Genomic DNA, 17,477 nt, shown 5'->3' with positions numbered 1-17,477 from the left:
TCAATTTTGTATGTTACATCCAATCTTTGTTTTCTGCACACCTAACTTTTCTATTAATGCATAAATTTTCTGTATTATCTATGTAAATTTATTCACGATTTTATCGAGAAATATTAGCATCGTGATTAAAACTTGTGAAAACGTAATCGTATAGTTACCCGAGACCGTTTCTTTCCTGATGTCAGCGTACTCCACGTGGTTCAGGGGATAATCCGGTATTGTTGCGTAGCAGCTGATCTCCAGATATCCATTCTCTCCTGCATGTAACTCGGACACCTCTATGGTCAGTTTCGCAGTAGCGGACATCAATTGATCCTTGTGACGCGTATGCGGATAGTGGTGGACCAGACTGATATCCACCTGGCACAACACGTATATACAAACAATCGCGAATAAATAAGTAGAAACATTCTGTTTTTTCTTTACGATACGCTCTCAATCAGTAAAAATACACCGGAGGATATTGATAGATTTCTACAATTAGCAATGAAGATAATGATAAATTTTAGAAATCTGTAAAAAAGATCATTGGCCGGTATTCAGAGTCGTTACTTATTTTTAAGATCGTCTTAAGCATTTGCCATCCCTCTCTATCCCATGTTTCCAGTCCCTGTCTTTTACAGGAAACAGGGACTTAAACAAATGCTTAAGACGATCTTAAATATAAGTAACGACTCTGAATACCGACCATTGAATCAAAATTGTTAATACAAATCTTACTTGATTCATAATCTGAAACGCGTCGTAGTGGGAGCTAAGATGATACCATCTCAAGCAACAGAGATAAGTATCCCTTAAAAAGAAATATAGCCAAATAATCTTCATAACAAATCAAATGAACGTCACGAGCAATGGAATATTAGACCTAACATTATGAACGAATTTTCACGCTAGTGGTCATTCATTAGGAAGCCGTGAGACGATGATGTGTTACTTTTGGTATTTACTCACCTCCTTGCCGTTTATGTACCAAGCCAAATGAGGAACTGGACGAGCAGCCGAGGACGTGCAATTCGCCTCTAAACTTTCGCCGACCACGTATACGCCCTTCTTGAACGTGATTTTCGGATTTTCAGTCTGTGGTACTGTACAATTTCATAACACTAATTAGATTAGATTGTACAGTCTGAAAACCAGGTTAAGAACTGTGTTATGTTCCAGCGTTTGATTCTAAAAATGTTTATTCTCGCTCATATTACGATATCAAAATGGGCGCTGTATTTCCATATATTTGCATATATTTGTTTCCCACGAATTATATTATTTTTATGTATGCAACAGTAACAGCTCGTCGATATGAGTAATATAACATTTTTATGGTTGAACGGTACGTTATAATTGCGCACCGTGTTTTATCGCGATTTTATTTCACCGTATAAGTGGGGACGATTGCATAATTAATCGATCGATCCATGAAAGGACGAACTGAACTAATAACGTCACTTCTCATTCGACTTTTCCATTTCAACTTTCATTAAGGCGAAATGTTTATTTTTCAACTATTATTTACTAGTTCATCTATTAAATCAGTTTTTATTTTCTATGTCACCACAGATTTGATTAAACAACTTTCTTCCAGCGAGTGCAATTCTGCCCTTTTCAGTTAATTAAAATATCTGTTAGCTTATCATTTTTTAATGTACCTAAGAATACTTGACATTTCATGTCTTTTTCACCTTTTAAACAAGTTCAGGGGGACCTACATACATGTCTGTGCTTAGCCCGAAAATAATTTTTAAAGTTGTTCTGGGTATGAGTTAAAATAGGGACACACGTTTGACATTTTTGCAAATAAGTAGTTATTATAATATTATAATTAAACTGGCGAGCATTTGAAAAAAATTGAGAAGGTTGACTTGAAGTTATATCAATTTATTTAGAGCCCTTTCACATTATTCGGACTTCGCCGCCCGGTTAAAAACATACATATTTTGACTGAGTATCGGCCAACATAAACTGTTGAAAATGACAGTTGAACAATTGACAATAACAATAAAAATTCTTTGCACGCAATGTTAAAATGAAGCGAAAATACTAGTTAAGCGACTTCACTAATTATTTCATCGTATTCCAACTGAAATATTCCTTTCAACGCGAGTAGATAAAATTAGAGCATACACTATATTTAGAACACGTATAACTTTTTGCGTGATAGTCAGAGACATATATAGCCAGAACAACCTCAATGAACGAGAAGAATTCATTCAGTTAACAAGATGAAGGTTTGAAGAAGTAGTCGGTTTTTCTTTGAAAGAAAGTGATTGATTACTTACTTATAACTTTCATTGTTACGCTTTCGGAAGCCTGCGTATAAATAGGAGTCGTCATCGAGACCTGACAGGAATACGAACCAGAAGCATCGAAACGGACATTCTTTAATTTGATTGTCGTGCCATTTTCGGAGTACTGTAAACAAGAGGAGTGCATTGTTACCAAACTATAATATTTCGAACGAGTTCGACCGATTATTTAATAGCCCTTAAATAACACGCGACTACTGTTCCCACGTACTTATTCAGCTACTCCACTACTATCCCCGCCTTTATTATTGCCTCTTGCGTGCAAGAGTATGCTTGAAAAAGACGCTTGTATCGATCCCTCGAAAATAGATCACAAACGACTGTTCTGTGATCACGTAGGCGTTAGAAGAATGAGCGGAAGAAGAAAATGAAATGGGAAGAAAGAAAAAACCGGAAGGGAGGACAGTTTCTTAACCATAGACCGCTATAACGTAAGGAACAGTGCCCCAAGGGATTTAGTTTTTTTTCTCCATATTTTTTTAATCAAACGAACCAGAAGTAGAGAACATTTTGGTCGATTTTTAAATCTTCTTTTAGTCCTCAGAGAATCAAGTCTTAAAATTATTCTCGGAGATTGCCTCATACTCGGCACATATTCTTTTTTTTTATATTTTGCAATCCCCGCGGTTTATGGAGTTATTTTCATTTTAAAGCTGTCTGTATTATGCACGGATGTTCGGCACAAACATGTTGCTTGCCGTGTTATTTTTATTAAAATTGCATGCTTCGGTGGAAGTTGTTTCGCGACGATCAGCTAAAAAGAAGTTCGTCCCGCGATATAACACCGACCATTTTAATATCGTGTATAGTTTCAATTTCCTTGGGAAACGTGTTCGTGGCCGAGTCTCAATAGAAACCGATGTTTTATTTAATTCCAGGTCACGGGAACGCGTGCGTGCATGAATTCGTGCGGAGGAAAAATTTTTGTTTTACGAGGTTTATCTCATAGCAACGGGCACGGTATGTGAGACGAGGCCCGTTTCCGCAGCAGTATAGCAGAGCGTAAGGTAAGATTGGATAACAGGCTTGAAGTGTATATGGTTCAACGGTAAAGCACAACGAACAGGAAGATTTTTCTATGGATATATGACTAAACGATATTTTGGTCGAACAGCCTTTCGCAAATTACTAGAACTAAAAAGATATTCAAATGTAAGAATTTCATCTTCACGAATCTTAAGCAGTTTAAGAATAATTCGTACATAACGAGTTTATAATTTCAATCTTCATCGAATTATAAATTATTCTCTTTATTTCATCCCTTAATGTGAATGATGCGACAAAAGAAGAAGAGAAAAGAGGATGGTAATTGACATTTTCTAAATGGCTGTCGCAGAACTGTAGAATCCAATTGAGTATTGAATATTAAATAACGTAGTCACGGTCGAGCAACGAACGCTGTCCTCGTCCCCGGCTACGAGGGGATGAATTCTGTTTGAGGTTCGCTGCTCATCTTTAAGGGCATTCAAGTTACCACGCTTCTGAACTGCAATGTCCACTGGTCGTATTATCGTAGCCGGATATACGTGTCACGGGGAACAAAGTAAACAGAACGCGCACGTTCAAGTGGACGATAAAGAGTATGCGTCACTTTTTCTAAATTACCCTTGTCGTTTCGGGCACAATGCGGCTCGTAACACAAAGTAAATCGTTCGTGCGACGTATGAACCTCGGGTGAATTTAACGCGAAGTACGTATTAACAGCGTTTTTTTATACAACCAAGGTTTTGCGAACCACACGTAGAAGACTCGTTAATTTAATAAGTGCGTGTATGTAAATTCTGATTTATTCTCAGTCTTATGAGTCGACAATATTAATCGTAAAAATGTTTCAGTGCCTGAATTAAAGAGTCGTGTAAACTTTTCCCTTGGGGAACGTTTTTCCTCACTCAAAGTTTGTTTTTATCGAATCTACTTATCAAGTGACATGCTGAAATATAAATTTTTAATTTAGGAATTCATTCGTTGAAGAGTTATTAAGTAAAAAAGATACCGAAAGTGTTTTTTTTAACCCTTGGCATGACGTCAACACACTACAACTCAATGTCAGAAATACTTTGAAAACTTTTAATTCATCACTTAAGGATTATACCGTGATGGGATCGCAAAAATACATAACTTGGTCTTGAAAAATGTACCGGTAGGTTGCGCGTTAGCGCGCGAAGTTTATTAAAACTTCGGTGAATCTTTCGTTGTACGAGATCATTACCGAAATTTTTGGGTATACTACAGAATTCAACATTTTGAACAATTTTTTCCTTTGCACGTTAGCGTCGGTCGGCTTTAATTCCGACATAGAAAATGCACGCTATTCAAAGTAATAACTTTTCAACGAATGAATTCCTAAACTTGAAACTGACTTTTGCATGTTATCCGACAAAAATAAATTTTTAGTGAAAAAAGAAAATTTCCCGGTGAAAAAGTTCACGTAATGAGCCTGATCATGCAACATGCTATTTTACTTATCATGTAGATAGTTGTATCATTTACGCTTGTATGCCCATATATTTTCCATGTGTTAAAAATTAATCTTAGTCGATATTAGTTACGTTAAAACGTTTTTAAAAAGCCACATAAAGTATTTATGAATTCTTAAATTAATATTTCGGCTTTCCAGCGGTCTGAAGCTTAAAATACGCGTAAAAATGTTATCTATCGTATTGAAATAAACGTAATTTAACGCGTTCAAATTTATACAATACAGTTAAATGCAAATAACAAGATACGACTGTTAATTTTGAAAGTGTTCATTATAACGATGCGTTAATCAACGTACAGTTGGTTCAGACGATAATTATCCTTTGATGGTTAGTCAACATAAACGGAGCAGTTTATCACGTTGACAATAAATATAAACCCATCTCGCATGATGACTGTAATATTTTCGGTATTCATTTTTGCTACGAAGTCTTGAAATCCGTTAAAAAATTAAAGATAAGGAAATTAAACTCATCTGTATTCCTGGTCATGTTCGAATATCTGACAATGAAATATCGAATCGCTAAAGAAGCTTGAAAGGCTCAATTTTTAATAAACAGCATGTCCCAGAATGCATAACTTTCCTCTGAGGATGTCAAAGGGGATGAAACTGTGAGACAAAAGTCCATCTTTCACTTTTTTTCTCCAACTACTATTAACAAAGTTACTGACGAAAAAAATGGAGCACAGGGATATCGCACGCAACGGTCACTCATTGTCAGCGCTATGCAGTAGCGCAAGGCTGTGCTCCGTGCCATTTTCCACTTCTACTCGTTCGTCGCCTTTTTTCGTTAATAACTTTGTTAATAGTGGTCGGAGGAAGAAATGAAACATGAATTTTTGTCTCAGAATTTCACCCTCTTCCAAATCCTCAGAGAAAAGTCGTGCATTCTGAGACACCTTGTATAAGGGTGCTGGTTGTTAGCTCTCCGGATTAGACTAATCTACGTCACGCTCAACTCTTTTCGTTTTGCCGTTTATACGAAAATCGTGTAAGATTATTTCTCAGATATAAAGCACGATAGGAACATGTGCGTGTGTTTTCCGTGAATTGTGGGCGTTAACGAATCAATACATACTTTAAAAGTACTATTAGAGAGAATACCATGAAAGGAAATTTTTAGCCCTATGACTCCCCATACGTTAAAACGTCTTTAAAAAGCCACATAAAGTATTTATGAATTCTTAAATTAATATTTCGGCTTTCCAGCGGTCTGAAGCTTAAAATACGCGTAAAAATGTTATCTATCGTATTGAAATAAACGTAATTTAACGCGTTCAAATTTATACAATACAGTTAAATGCAAATAACAAGATACGACTGTTAATTTTGAAAGTGTTCATTATAACGATGCGTTAATCAACGTACAGTTGGTTCAGACGATAATTATCCTTTGATGGTTAGTCAACATAAACGGAGCAGTTTATCACGTTGACAATAAATATAAACCCATCTCGCATGATGACTGTAATATTTTCGGTATTCATTTTTGCTACGAAGTCTTGAAATCCGTTAAAAAATTAAAGATAAGGAAATTAAACTCATCTGTATTCCTGGTCATGTTCGAATATCTGACAATGAAATATCGAATCGCTAAAGAAGCTTGAAAGGCTCAATTTTTAATAAACAGCATGTCCCAGAATGCATAACTTTCCTCTGAGGATGTCAAAGGGGATGAAACTGTGAGACAAAAGTCCATCTTTCACTTTTTTTCTCCAACTACTATTAACAAAGTTACTGACGAAAAAAATGGAGCACAGGGATATCGCACGCAACGGTCACTCATTGTCAGCGCTATGCAGTAGCGCAAGGCTGTGCTCCGTGCCATTTTCCACTTCTACTCGTTCGTCGCCTTTTTTCGTTAATAACTTTGTTAATAGTGGTCGGAGGAAGAAATGAAACATGAATTTTTGTCTCAGAATTTCACCCTCTTCCAAATCCTCAGAGAAAAGTCGTGCATTCTGAGACACCTTGTATAAGGGTGCTGGTTGTTAGCTCTCCGGATTAGACTAATCTACGTCACGCTCAACTCTTTTCGTTTTGCCGTTTATACGAAAATCGTGTAAGATTATTTCTCAGATATAAAGCACGATAGGAACATGTGCGTGTGTTTTCCGTGAATTGTGGGCGTTAACGAATCAATACATACTTTAAAAGTACTATTAGAGAGAATACCATGAAAGGAAATTTTTAGCCCTATGACTCCCCAAACATCACCGTAGCCTTTACATTGTTTATTGCATCTAGGAATGATTTCCTTCAAGGAGCATGCATTGATGGAACGCAGATGGTCTCCGACTTCTTCTGCCTTAGAATTTTCTTGTAATCGTTTAAATCTGAACTCATTGTTATCTATGAGCGTGTCCGAATCGAACGATAGAATAATTGATCCGCCCGACCGCGCTGCGATAAGTCGTGTTGGAATTTTCTCAGCAGAGAGTTCTCCAAATAGAATTGTAACATGACAAAATTTGTATTATATAAGAAATAAATATATTATATTATATTGATTAATATAATGCTTTCATAGTGACATAGTTAACACAGAGACAACACACATAGAGAAATGCATGTATAAAAAAAAGGCGGTAGTTCTAATGTTAATCTTTCCCTAATAACCTTGTACTTATTTAATACAACATTAAATACAAATTGAAAAAAGAAATTTTCGTGTTGACGCATTTCATTGAATATAAAAAGTCGAGAATGTAAAGAAAGATGTTCTGATTCATTTTGATTTCAATGCGACCGGTTTATAACATATGAAGCCGGTGAAGCACGAACGCGTCGCATTTGCATGTTCTCGACCATATAGCGTATTAATATTGTATTAAATCCCCTCTAACGCAGAAAAATCATGAATATTCAACGTTATACCCGACCAGCTGATTATTATTTCATTTATTTGTGTAACTTGTTTATTTATTCGTTAAGGATTAACGAAATCACCTAACGACGAAATCGAACGACAACGACATTTCCATTTTCTTAAATTATTTTTCTCTGCAAATTGACACAGTTAAAAAAGTGATATTATTATGTAAGCGGAAGATTTGAATAAAATATGAAAACTCCTTTCGCGTAAAAATAAGCGGTCGAGTTTAAATTAATTATAACTACGCCGCGAAAGTGGAATAATGCCCTACCTAATCAGACACGCTGCGTTGTGAAACTTCGTGTGATCAGCTCAGTAGAATAGATCGACTATGGTCAGAAACGAGAGGGAAATGGAACGTCACGTATGAATATACATCATACATACATACATATATGCATACAAGTGCGTGGATGAAACAAGCAGAGAATCGAGGATTTATAATCTACCGCAAATGGCCGTAATTTACTTTTTAACCATCGTGGTATCCGTTACGAGAGCTCGAATAACCTTTTGATTCTAAGTACGTAATTAGTTAGTTAGAAAATACGAAAATTGTACGTATAAGAGAGAGTCTCTGAACCTCTTGGACGTTTTAAGCTTTCATTAACTTCATCGTGACATCAGTACCAGAGACAAAATTCTTTTTTATCTCTGCTGCTACGTATTCATACAACATTTTAAGAGCCAAGAGTATTAAAGACATTCAGATACGGAAATGCAAGATTGCGCGATCGCTGGCCTGTTTTACTGATTTACGAAAAAGCAAGAGAGTAACTACTTTTTCCTTTTAACAGCAATGAGGATATATTCTTTTGATGAATACTGTCCGCGGCGAAACATTCTTTAACGTAAAACGTAATATACGGTTCACCAATTTTTTATTCATTTGATTAATTCCATTGCTTCATTGGCACTGGGAATAAAACGAATAACGTGCATTCTCGGTGAAAATTTTGCAAGGAAAAATCTTTTCGAAGTTTAATTCGACTACCATCGCTTTTTATCATAATCATATAATCATTAAAAGCGAAGTAACTGTCAATTAAACGATTGGTGAGCCGAGCGGTAGTTCAAACAAATTTAATTTTCCAAGTCAAGATAATTAGTAATTTTCGTCAAGTCGCATTCAAGTTTCATGCGAAACAAACTCTCGCTCGTGACTTTCAAACGTGATACAATATAAAACCTGTGGATATTAATGTAACCCTCAGCTCAGACATGTATGAAGTAAAATAGTAACATGGCTAGACAGCGTGGCTGATTTATTTTTGGACTGGCCGTTTATTCTTGGGCCGACAGGTGAACATCATACGCGTAATCATTGCACCTTCGTGACACATTTATGTCGCATGAAGTGTGAAGGAATGTTTTTACTAAGAAGCGCGAGTAACACGAAACTTCGCTGATTATTATCTAATAAGCAGTGATGGCGAAAAGATATTCTTAATACAGGAGGTTTCTGGGCGAAAGAAAAATTTGAAATGAAATGAATTTCCGGAGTTATACGTGCCGATGGATCGCAAATAGTTCCAAACAATACTGAATTCAAACAAAAACCAGCGTACAAGTTGTGCACGCGAACATTCATCAAATCGTACAATCGTTAAATACATTATACCATTCCTTTTTCATATACGACATTCGTGAGCAAGTATCATTAAAAACCGTACATTTGTACGTGGTTATTAATGTATACAGTATACGCAGTTTCACGTATTCGAAACATTCTATAATGGAAAATATCAAGATTGAAGTAAAATACCATTGCATAACATCAATAATCAAGCAATAAAACTTTCAGCGTATCTTATTCCGCATTAAATTAATGCTAATAAGATAAAGTAGTTCTCACGATCAGATGAATCTTAAAGTTCAAGTAAAACTAATTTAGTGTACAAAGAGTTCTTATGCAAAATCTTAAATCGATTGGCCACGTAGTTCTTCACTTAATACGATAGTATTTGGCTGATTCGAAAAATGAGGGTTTTAGTTTTATATTATGTAGTTCATGTTATGTACTGAAGTAGAGAACTGGGTTCAAGAATCGTACCAAAATTAGCACAAAATTAAAAACGGAAAAAGATCGTCGTTGTAGACTCTCGCTGGTTGATAGCAGATGTGACAGATATAACTACGAAATTGCTTAATGGCTGCATAATTGAAAGGTGGAAAGAACTGCTACGTTTTAATTGCATGAAACTCACCTCCATGTTTGCACCGTCTACTCTCGAATCGAGGAACGGTGGTTTCCTATCCTTTATATATTGTAATATCTTCTTGTCATCCTTCATGAACTCGACTTTATGCAAGGAAGCATCTGGGACACTATGATTGCAATGCAGAGTAGCTGTACTACCGTACGTAACGTAGTACGGCGCTATCAGTTGTACTTGCATCGTAGAAGTTGCATCTGAAAGTCACCGACGACAATGTTTTATTTAATACAGGGAACCATTTTCGGTAAACAAGAACAGTATTCCTCGTTCCAGAATGCTTTACCAGTGACACGACACACGACATTTCAAGCTCTTTTATTTAATCATCACAAAGTCTCAACGAACACATTTTTCTGTTCTTTTTTAAAAAACGATTAAAATTTAATTTCATATTATTCTGAGTCACAATTAAACTAGTAAAAATATTTTGCTCATCATTTTTACTATTAGTATGCACATAATTAAATTCATAGGATACTAAAATTGGTATATAATTTTTCATTAATCAGTTAATGCTTTTCTCGCAACGATTAGGTAAGTATGATTCTTATTGTATGGAAGTTTTATGGATTTTTCTTTTGTTTAACGAATACGAACACAAAAGTGTAAAATCTTACGAAGAACCACTTCATAAACAATAAAATAAAAGAAATATAGTGAAACGTGAGGTTGTAAATGCCAAATATTTAAAATAAGATAACTGCAAATGTGTAACGACGATAAAATTGTGACCTAAAAAATATTATTTTGGACGGTAATGACAGCGCATAAGTAGATAATAACTGATTTAACGCGTTTTGAATGGTTCGTTATACACGAATGTATGTACACAATTTTCTCGTTATGTGTACACATGAAAAATAAACGTGAAATCGTACAGAGTGTCGAACGGAAATCATAAAATACACCGTGCAGAACTTGGTTCGTTACGCTTCAACAGCGAAACACTCCGTACACCGGACGCAACTTTCCCAACAATAAAATCGTTAATTAATTTATGCCCGCAACAACAAACTGGGGATTCTAGCTGGTCGACGACATGAAACTTTAACCATAGCATCCGGTTGCATCCGATAAAACAAATCTTGTTCCTTATTTTATGCGTTCATTAAAATTATGCATTATTAACGATTACTCGGTGAACTACGAGGCAGCCGTGCAAGAGAAAATTATGATTATAACTGATCGTTTATGAAAATTGTCGAATGTTTCAGTAACGTTCTACAGGATACATCAATGAACGTGGAGATACGAGTGTTTTTTTCGCGGAACGTGGAATAACTGAACGAGTGACATGAAATAGTTAAGAACTAGTCACGGCAGATTCGCGAGATCAATCGGAGGAAAAACTTCGTATTGGAAACACATGGAAGACAGCTGCATCGGATCGATTTAATGAAATTACATGCACGATGAAACGGGTTGTACAGTCAAATTTGAATATTATCGCGTTAACGTACGAGCTGTCGATTTAGCCGTTAATGTGCCGCGCTACAATTAGCGTGCAACATCATCGAGCAACAATTAATAACCGGATGATCGATACAATTTACCGTGTCGGAAGGAAAGTGTCTATTAATTCGAGCGTTCCTCCGCGAAATCTAGGTCGTAGGAGTAGCTACGTGGGTAGTCCACGTAGATACGTGTATCCCTGGCAACTTTCCGTATAGCATTAATTCGCTTATCGGTCGATTAATGAGATCTGCGATCGGTTAATTCGATCGCGATATCTACCGTGTCATCGCTTGTCGTACGGACAACAGTTGTACACGCACGAAAAGCGGGCTGCTGCTCGTCGACAATATGACGAGGTGGACAAAAGAATGGAGAGGTTTCGCTTGACTATAACTACTTGTGGCAATACCCTGTTGCTGGGAGGTGTTACTGTATCGATCACTGAAAGCGCGTGTTACCAACACGCGCGCAAGGTATTCCGGGAGGTTTTAAGACGTTCCGAGAGCACCGTGTCTCAGCGATGACGAATATAATCATAGAGAACAAAATCACTTTTCATCCGTGGGTGTGATAGGATCTTCATCGACTATGCGCACGTTTCAGATTTAAATCGGTTTTCCACTCGCGTCAGAACGTTTCCGAATGACATTCGCCGCTCGAAAGCCTTTTGGAACGCCTCTGTATGCGAGTGAAACGAAACGGTAAGAAAAAGTGATCAAACAGAATAAATGGAAATACGTTCTTGCGACTTGATTGTGCATTTTCAAATTACGTACCGTGCGACCGAATCGCGGGAATTATTCCGACAGATGGGCGGTGATGGGGTTCAGCAAAATCTTTTGCAGATGTAACGTTGTTATAATAATACTGATGATATTGTACAGGCAATAATACAATAATAAAATGATAAAATAAATACACATATGTAAATGTGAAATTAGAAGTTCTCGGATATATTGCTTTGCAAACATTATGGATTACGATCAGTGAACGATGACAAACGTGTGTCAAGAATAATTTCCGTGTTACTATTATATTCTTTAAACCTATCTACCGTTATAAATGGAAAACTAGACGTAAGTCTAGCAACTCCCAGTCATAACTCGTCGCTATGAGATTTATCACGATGTACATGTTATGAATAAAAATGTTTGAAGGGTAAGAAATGTAATCGTTGGAAAGAGGAAAAAACCAAGGAAATATAAATGAAGAAAAGTAATAAAAAAAACCGCGAAAAATGTAAACAAGTTTATTCACACAATAATTAAATCAAACCATCTACATCACACATTACAAGTTATTCATGAAGATTCTTATTGAACTTCATTGAATGTAACTGCTACCTTTCTGACAATATAATTATGTAACAAAATATACAATTTACATCAACGACAACATAATCGTACGCTCGACAGACACATTTAATTATTTCAAAATTATTAATGAAACATTCTTACAAAAGCCATAATGAAAAATCATAAAAATACGTAAATCTATTTATGTACATGCAAAATGTATTTTGCGATGAAGTATATTAAAAATCGCATGCGATCGAAATGATTAAATATTTCTCGGGATTGGATATACTGTGAGATATCGAATTTTTGTCGAACAGAGCAACAATTGGTAATTTGTACGGTCCGGGAATAGAATGAACTGGCCGGGTGGGTGTTTACGATTGCCTTCCAACTTACATGATAATTGTAATATATATACGAATATGAATTTTCCCCAGTGTGCAGATTGGTGCGACATTGTTCTACAAATTTTCTCGCGTCGTCTTTATGTAAAACGTCAACTGCTTCTACGTAAGTTAGTACAAAAAAAAACGTGCTTCTATTTTGTACAGTGGTGTGCCTTCAAACTACACAACTTCGAGCCGAGTCGGCGCTACAACTGACCAAGCTTTTCGATCGTTCGACCAACTCCCATGGAATATAAAACATAGAGCGGAGACTCGCTGTCTTTTTCCTTATCAAGGAATCTCTGGAACTGTACGAATACTGGATTTGTTAATAGGATCAGCATATGGGACATAATGGGTTTAAGCGGGTAACTCCAAATAAATAATGTATTGACAATTTTAGGATAAGATAAATTGGCGAGATATTTAATTAATGAATGTAAATCCACGAACAGTGTCGAATAGATCTATACATGCATACATATATACTACAAACTAACACAAAACACAATTCACTCTCTGATAATATATAATATGTATTATAATTCAATGGTAATATAACGTTTAATACTTAAATTAACAGGTAATTTCTATTATCACTTGTTGTTACAAAGTTGCGTGACAATTAAGTATCTATAAGCTCTATAACTCTATGATATACATGTGATGCATGTGCATCCATATATGTATAATAATACATAAATGAATGATATAGGTGTGGTGCATGTGTCAAAGTCCCAAAGTGACTCTTTTTACTCATTGTGGATGTTGTGCAATGTTGTGGATCCAAGTGTGTATCTGAAGTGTTCATGTAAACATTTCACGTGCCTTGTCATATGTTCATGAAAATATTATTTAGAATGAGATACGCATAAGTTGTATGATTGAGTACGAAAGAAAAACTGGAATGGAAGGACACGAGGAAGACGATTTAGAAGATTTGAATTCAACTGTTTACACGTTTCCACCGAATGTGCAGAATGTAATCGAACAGGTTAGGCTTGTGACTAAAACTGTCAAAATGTATGCAACATACAACTGTCATTTCTAGTTGACATACAGTGACTCCATAAAATATTGGAACACCTTTTATTAAAACAGAATAACTTCTTTAATATTGGATCAATCAATATTGACGCTAGAAGACAGTTCATTGTATAATATCGAAAAAAATGTTAATTATATTGATTTTAATAAATTTCTTAATTAATAGGTTCTCCCTAGCACAGATCCACTGGACCAACCAAACTTCAATGTAGTGGATTATGTAAATTCATTATTTCCCACTGAACAGTCATTGTCAAATATCGATGATGTAGTAAATAATATGGAATTCAAAATACGTACCATAGATAAAGAAATTCGTTCTGTAGTACGTGGTCAAACAAATGTGGGTCAAGATGGGAGAGCAGCATTAGAAGATGCGCAAAAAGTAATAAAACAATTGTTTGTTCACATAAAAGATATCAAAGATAAGGCAGAACAGTCTGAGGAAGTAGTTAAAGAAATAACGAGAGATATTAAGCAGCTCGACTTTGCTAAAAGAAATCTCACTGCCTCAATTACTGCTTTAAATCATTTGCACATGCTTGTGGAAGGAGTGGATACCTTAAAGTAATCTATCATAAAGTTTCTTACGAATAATGTACTAGTTAAAAAATTTAAGTTAAAATATCATTGTACATCTATTTTAGGGTATTAACACAGAAAAAACAGTATGGTGAAATTGTTTTACCTTTGCAAGCAGTAATGGAAGTGATGCAACATTTTAATAGCTATATGGATATACCTCAAGTAAAACAATTGTCTGATGAAGTATGTAATATCTAAATTCCTATAATAATAACTATGAAATATATATTAGTTTCCATTGAATATTTTGACTTAAAGGTACGTCAGATACACGTTGAATTAGCTCAACAAATTAATGCAGATTTTAAGCAAGCATTTTCTGGTCAAAATTCGAAATCCTTTAACCAACTTACACAAGGATGCTTAGTTTTATCTGTCTTAGATCCGAAAGTAAAGTGAGTACTCATTAATATTCTTTGAAAGGGATTAATATAAATTTGATAACTTACATTTCTTCGTTTTTATAAGGAAGGATCTGCTCACCTGGTTTGTCGGTATTCAATTACAAGAATATCAACACCTTTTCGATGAAAATCAAGATTTTGCATGGTTAGATAAAATCGATCGACGCTACGTATGGATAAAAAAGCATTTACTTGATTTTGAGTCAAAATTTGGTACAATCTTCCCGCAAGATTGGGAAATTTCGGAACGAATTGCCGTGCAATTTTGTCACGTTACGCGAGAAGATCTTACAAAATTAATGCATAAAAGACGTTCCGAAATTGATGTAAAGTTGCTACTTTATGCAATTCAAAGAACCAGTAATTTTGAATCACTATTAGCAAAAAGATTTACTGGCATTACTTTGGAAATTGTGGACACGACAAACAAACAGAATACTACTGTTAATATAGATACGACTGATAATAAGACTCCAGGAAATCCTTTTGAGGAGAATGAACAGGTACTATGTTCCAAAAAATTTTATAATCTTTGAACTAAAATATTGTATCGTATAGCAGGTACAAAATGAAAAACCCAAACCATCACCATTTGCAAAACTTATAGGAAGATGTTTCGAGCCATATTTGAATATATATATAGAGAGTTTAGATCGTAATCTAGCAGATTTAATGGATAAATTTATATCGGATTCTAAAACACAACCACCTGGTGCTAAAGATTATGATGGTGTCGAAGGGCCTAGTAGTGTATTATCTTCTTGCGCGGATCTTTTCGTGTTTTACAAGAAGTGTATGTTGCAATGCACGCAACTCAGTACAGGCTCCATTATGTTGAACTTGGCCGAAACTTTTCAAAAGTACCTGCGAGAGTACGCTCTTAAAGTTTTGCAAAATAATTTACCAAAGTGAGTAAAGAATATTATGCATTTTTCATAGCAAGCAATATAACTGTATGATTCTTAATAATTCTGTGTAGAATTGGAGGGGGTGCAGGAATCGCCACAAGTATGAGTAGTATAACTCGAGATTTTCGAGATCTTTCAACGTCAGGTTTTATACAGAATTTTCAAAGTTTCTTGAAGGAAGGCGAAAGTACCAGATTCAGCAAAGAGGAACAATCACGTATATGCTGGTAAAGATTTGATAATTAAAAAAATTTTTACTGATTTTTGGCAGAAAATAAATTGTATAAACTTGTGTTTTTCAGTATACTAACAACTGCCGAATATTGTTTAGAAACAACGCAACAATTGGAAGAAAAGCTTCGGGAGAAAGCAGATAAATGTTACGCGGAAAAGATTAATTTGTCTCAAGAACAAGACATTTTTCATAAGTTCGTAGAGCACATTTAGTTGTGGCATTCATTTAATCATTAATTATTACCGTTTTATATTAATATCAATGTTTTTCCAGTGTTATATCGAATTGTATACAGTTGCTTGTTCAAGATTTGGAATCAGCATGCGAGTCTGCATTAACTGCAATGACAAAGGTATTACGTCAACGTTTGAAACAATTTTATTCACCTTTATTTGAAATTTTAATTATTCCAGGTGCAATGGAGTGCCCTAGAAGTTGTTGGTGACCAAAGTAATTATGTTAATACCATTGTGGCACACCTGCGTCAAACGATACCTACTATCAGAGATAGGTTGTCCTCTTGCAGAAAATATTTTACCCAGCTCTGTGTTAAGTTTGCAAGGTAACGACATTAGATAAAGAAAAATTAATTCTAGTTATTAATATTTACTAAATATTATTAACAGAACAAGTTGATAAAGAATTTTTCGTTTTCAGTTCTTTCATAGTAAAATTGATACAACAGTTATATAAATGCAAACCCTTAAATACTGTTGGTGCTGAACAATTATTGTTAGATGTACACATGTTAAAAACAGCACTGTTAGATCTCCCTTCAACAGGATATCAAGTTCAGAGAAAAGCACCAGCAACTTATACTAAAGTAACTTGCTTTCTTTCGTACTTGTCGTACTTCAATTCTTATTTGTAAATTAATTTATGGATTTCTGATTTAAATTAGGTAGTAGTAAAAGGTATGGCAAATGCTGAGATGATCTTGAAAATCGTGATGTCTCCAATAGAATCTCCAAAGGACTTCGTAAAACAATGTCGCGTACGTTTGCCGGATTTGCAGGCACCGGAATTTCAAAAAATTTTAGATATGAAGGTAATTTAACTTTTCTAAAGACACTCCCATTATTTAAATTACAGTCATACAATATTAAAATTATATTTTACAGGGTTTGAAGAAGACGGAACAAGTTTTACTTTTAGAACAGTTCAAACAACCTGAGAATATAGACGTTTTACATGACTCGAGTCACGTTATACAAGATAGCCCAGAACATGAAGCAGGGCGAATAAAAAGACTAGAAAAATTAATTAAAAAGAGAATATAAGTTTCA

At 35.2% G+C, this 17,477-nt stretch overlaps 2 protein-coding genes across 3 annotated transcripts in view; one reads left to right on the top strand and one right to left on the bottom strand.

Annotated features, from left to right (window-relative positions):
* The window catches only part of LOC108632595 (uncharacterized), a 20,534-nt gene extending 7,286 nt beyond the window's left edge, over positions 1 to 13,248 (bottom strand). Inside the window, exons 1-5 of the mRNA XM_018037270.2 lie at positions 13,023 to 13,248; positions 9,862 to 10,067; positions 2,274 to 2,406; positions 952 to 1,085; positions 159 to 360 (exon numbers count right to left, since the gene is read on the bottom strand). Coding sequence (XP_017892759.1) covers positions 159 to 360; positions 952 to 1,085; positions 2,274 to 2,406; positions 9,862 to 10,067; positions 13,023 to 13,083 — 736 coding nt within the window. The 5' untranslated portion in view covers positions 13,084 to 13,248. The remainder of the gene's footprint in view (positions 1 to 158; positions 361 to 951; positions 1,086 to 2,273; positions 2,407 to 9,861; positions 10,068 to 13,022) is intronic.
* Positions 13,249 to 13,696: 448 nt separating this feature from the next.
* On the top strand, positions 13,697 to 17,471 carry Vps53 (vacuolar protein sorting 53). Of its 2 annotated transcripts, none has more exons than XM_018037272.2 (13): positions 13,697 to 14,006; positions 14,226 to 14,626; positions 14,707 to 14,827; positions 14,903 to 15,039; positions 15,113 to 15,551; positions 15,610 to 15,956; positions 16,028 to 16,183; positions 16,259 to 16,384; positions 16,465 to 16,543; positions 16,605 to 16,753; positions 16,849 to 17,014; positions 17,093 to 17,239; positions 17,313 to 17,471. In XM_018037272.2, exons 1-13 carry the CDS (start codon positions 13,893 to 13,895, stop codon positions 17,469 to 17,471), a joined length of 2,541 nt encoding a protein of 846 aa, XP_017892761.1. In that variant the 5' UTR covers positions 13,697 to 13,892. The 2 variants fall into 2 exon arrangements, with proteins under 2 accessions (XP_017892761.1, XP_017892760.1); XM_018037271.2 differs by having other exon boundaries at positions 15,607 to 15,956.
* Positions 17,472 to 17,477: the final 6 nt, after the last annotated feature.

Source organism: Ceratina calcarata, unplaced genomic scaffold (genome assembly GCF_001652005.2).
Source record: "Ceratina calcarata isolate Rehan_Ccalc_2016 unplaced genomic scaffold, ASM165200v1 scaffold162, whole genome shotgun sequence".
NCBI lineage: Eukaryota > Metazoa > Arthropoda > Insecta > Hymenoptera > Apidae > Ceratina > Ceratina calcarata.
This window is presented reverse-complemented; position numbering and strand designations above follow the sequence as displayed.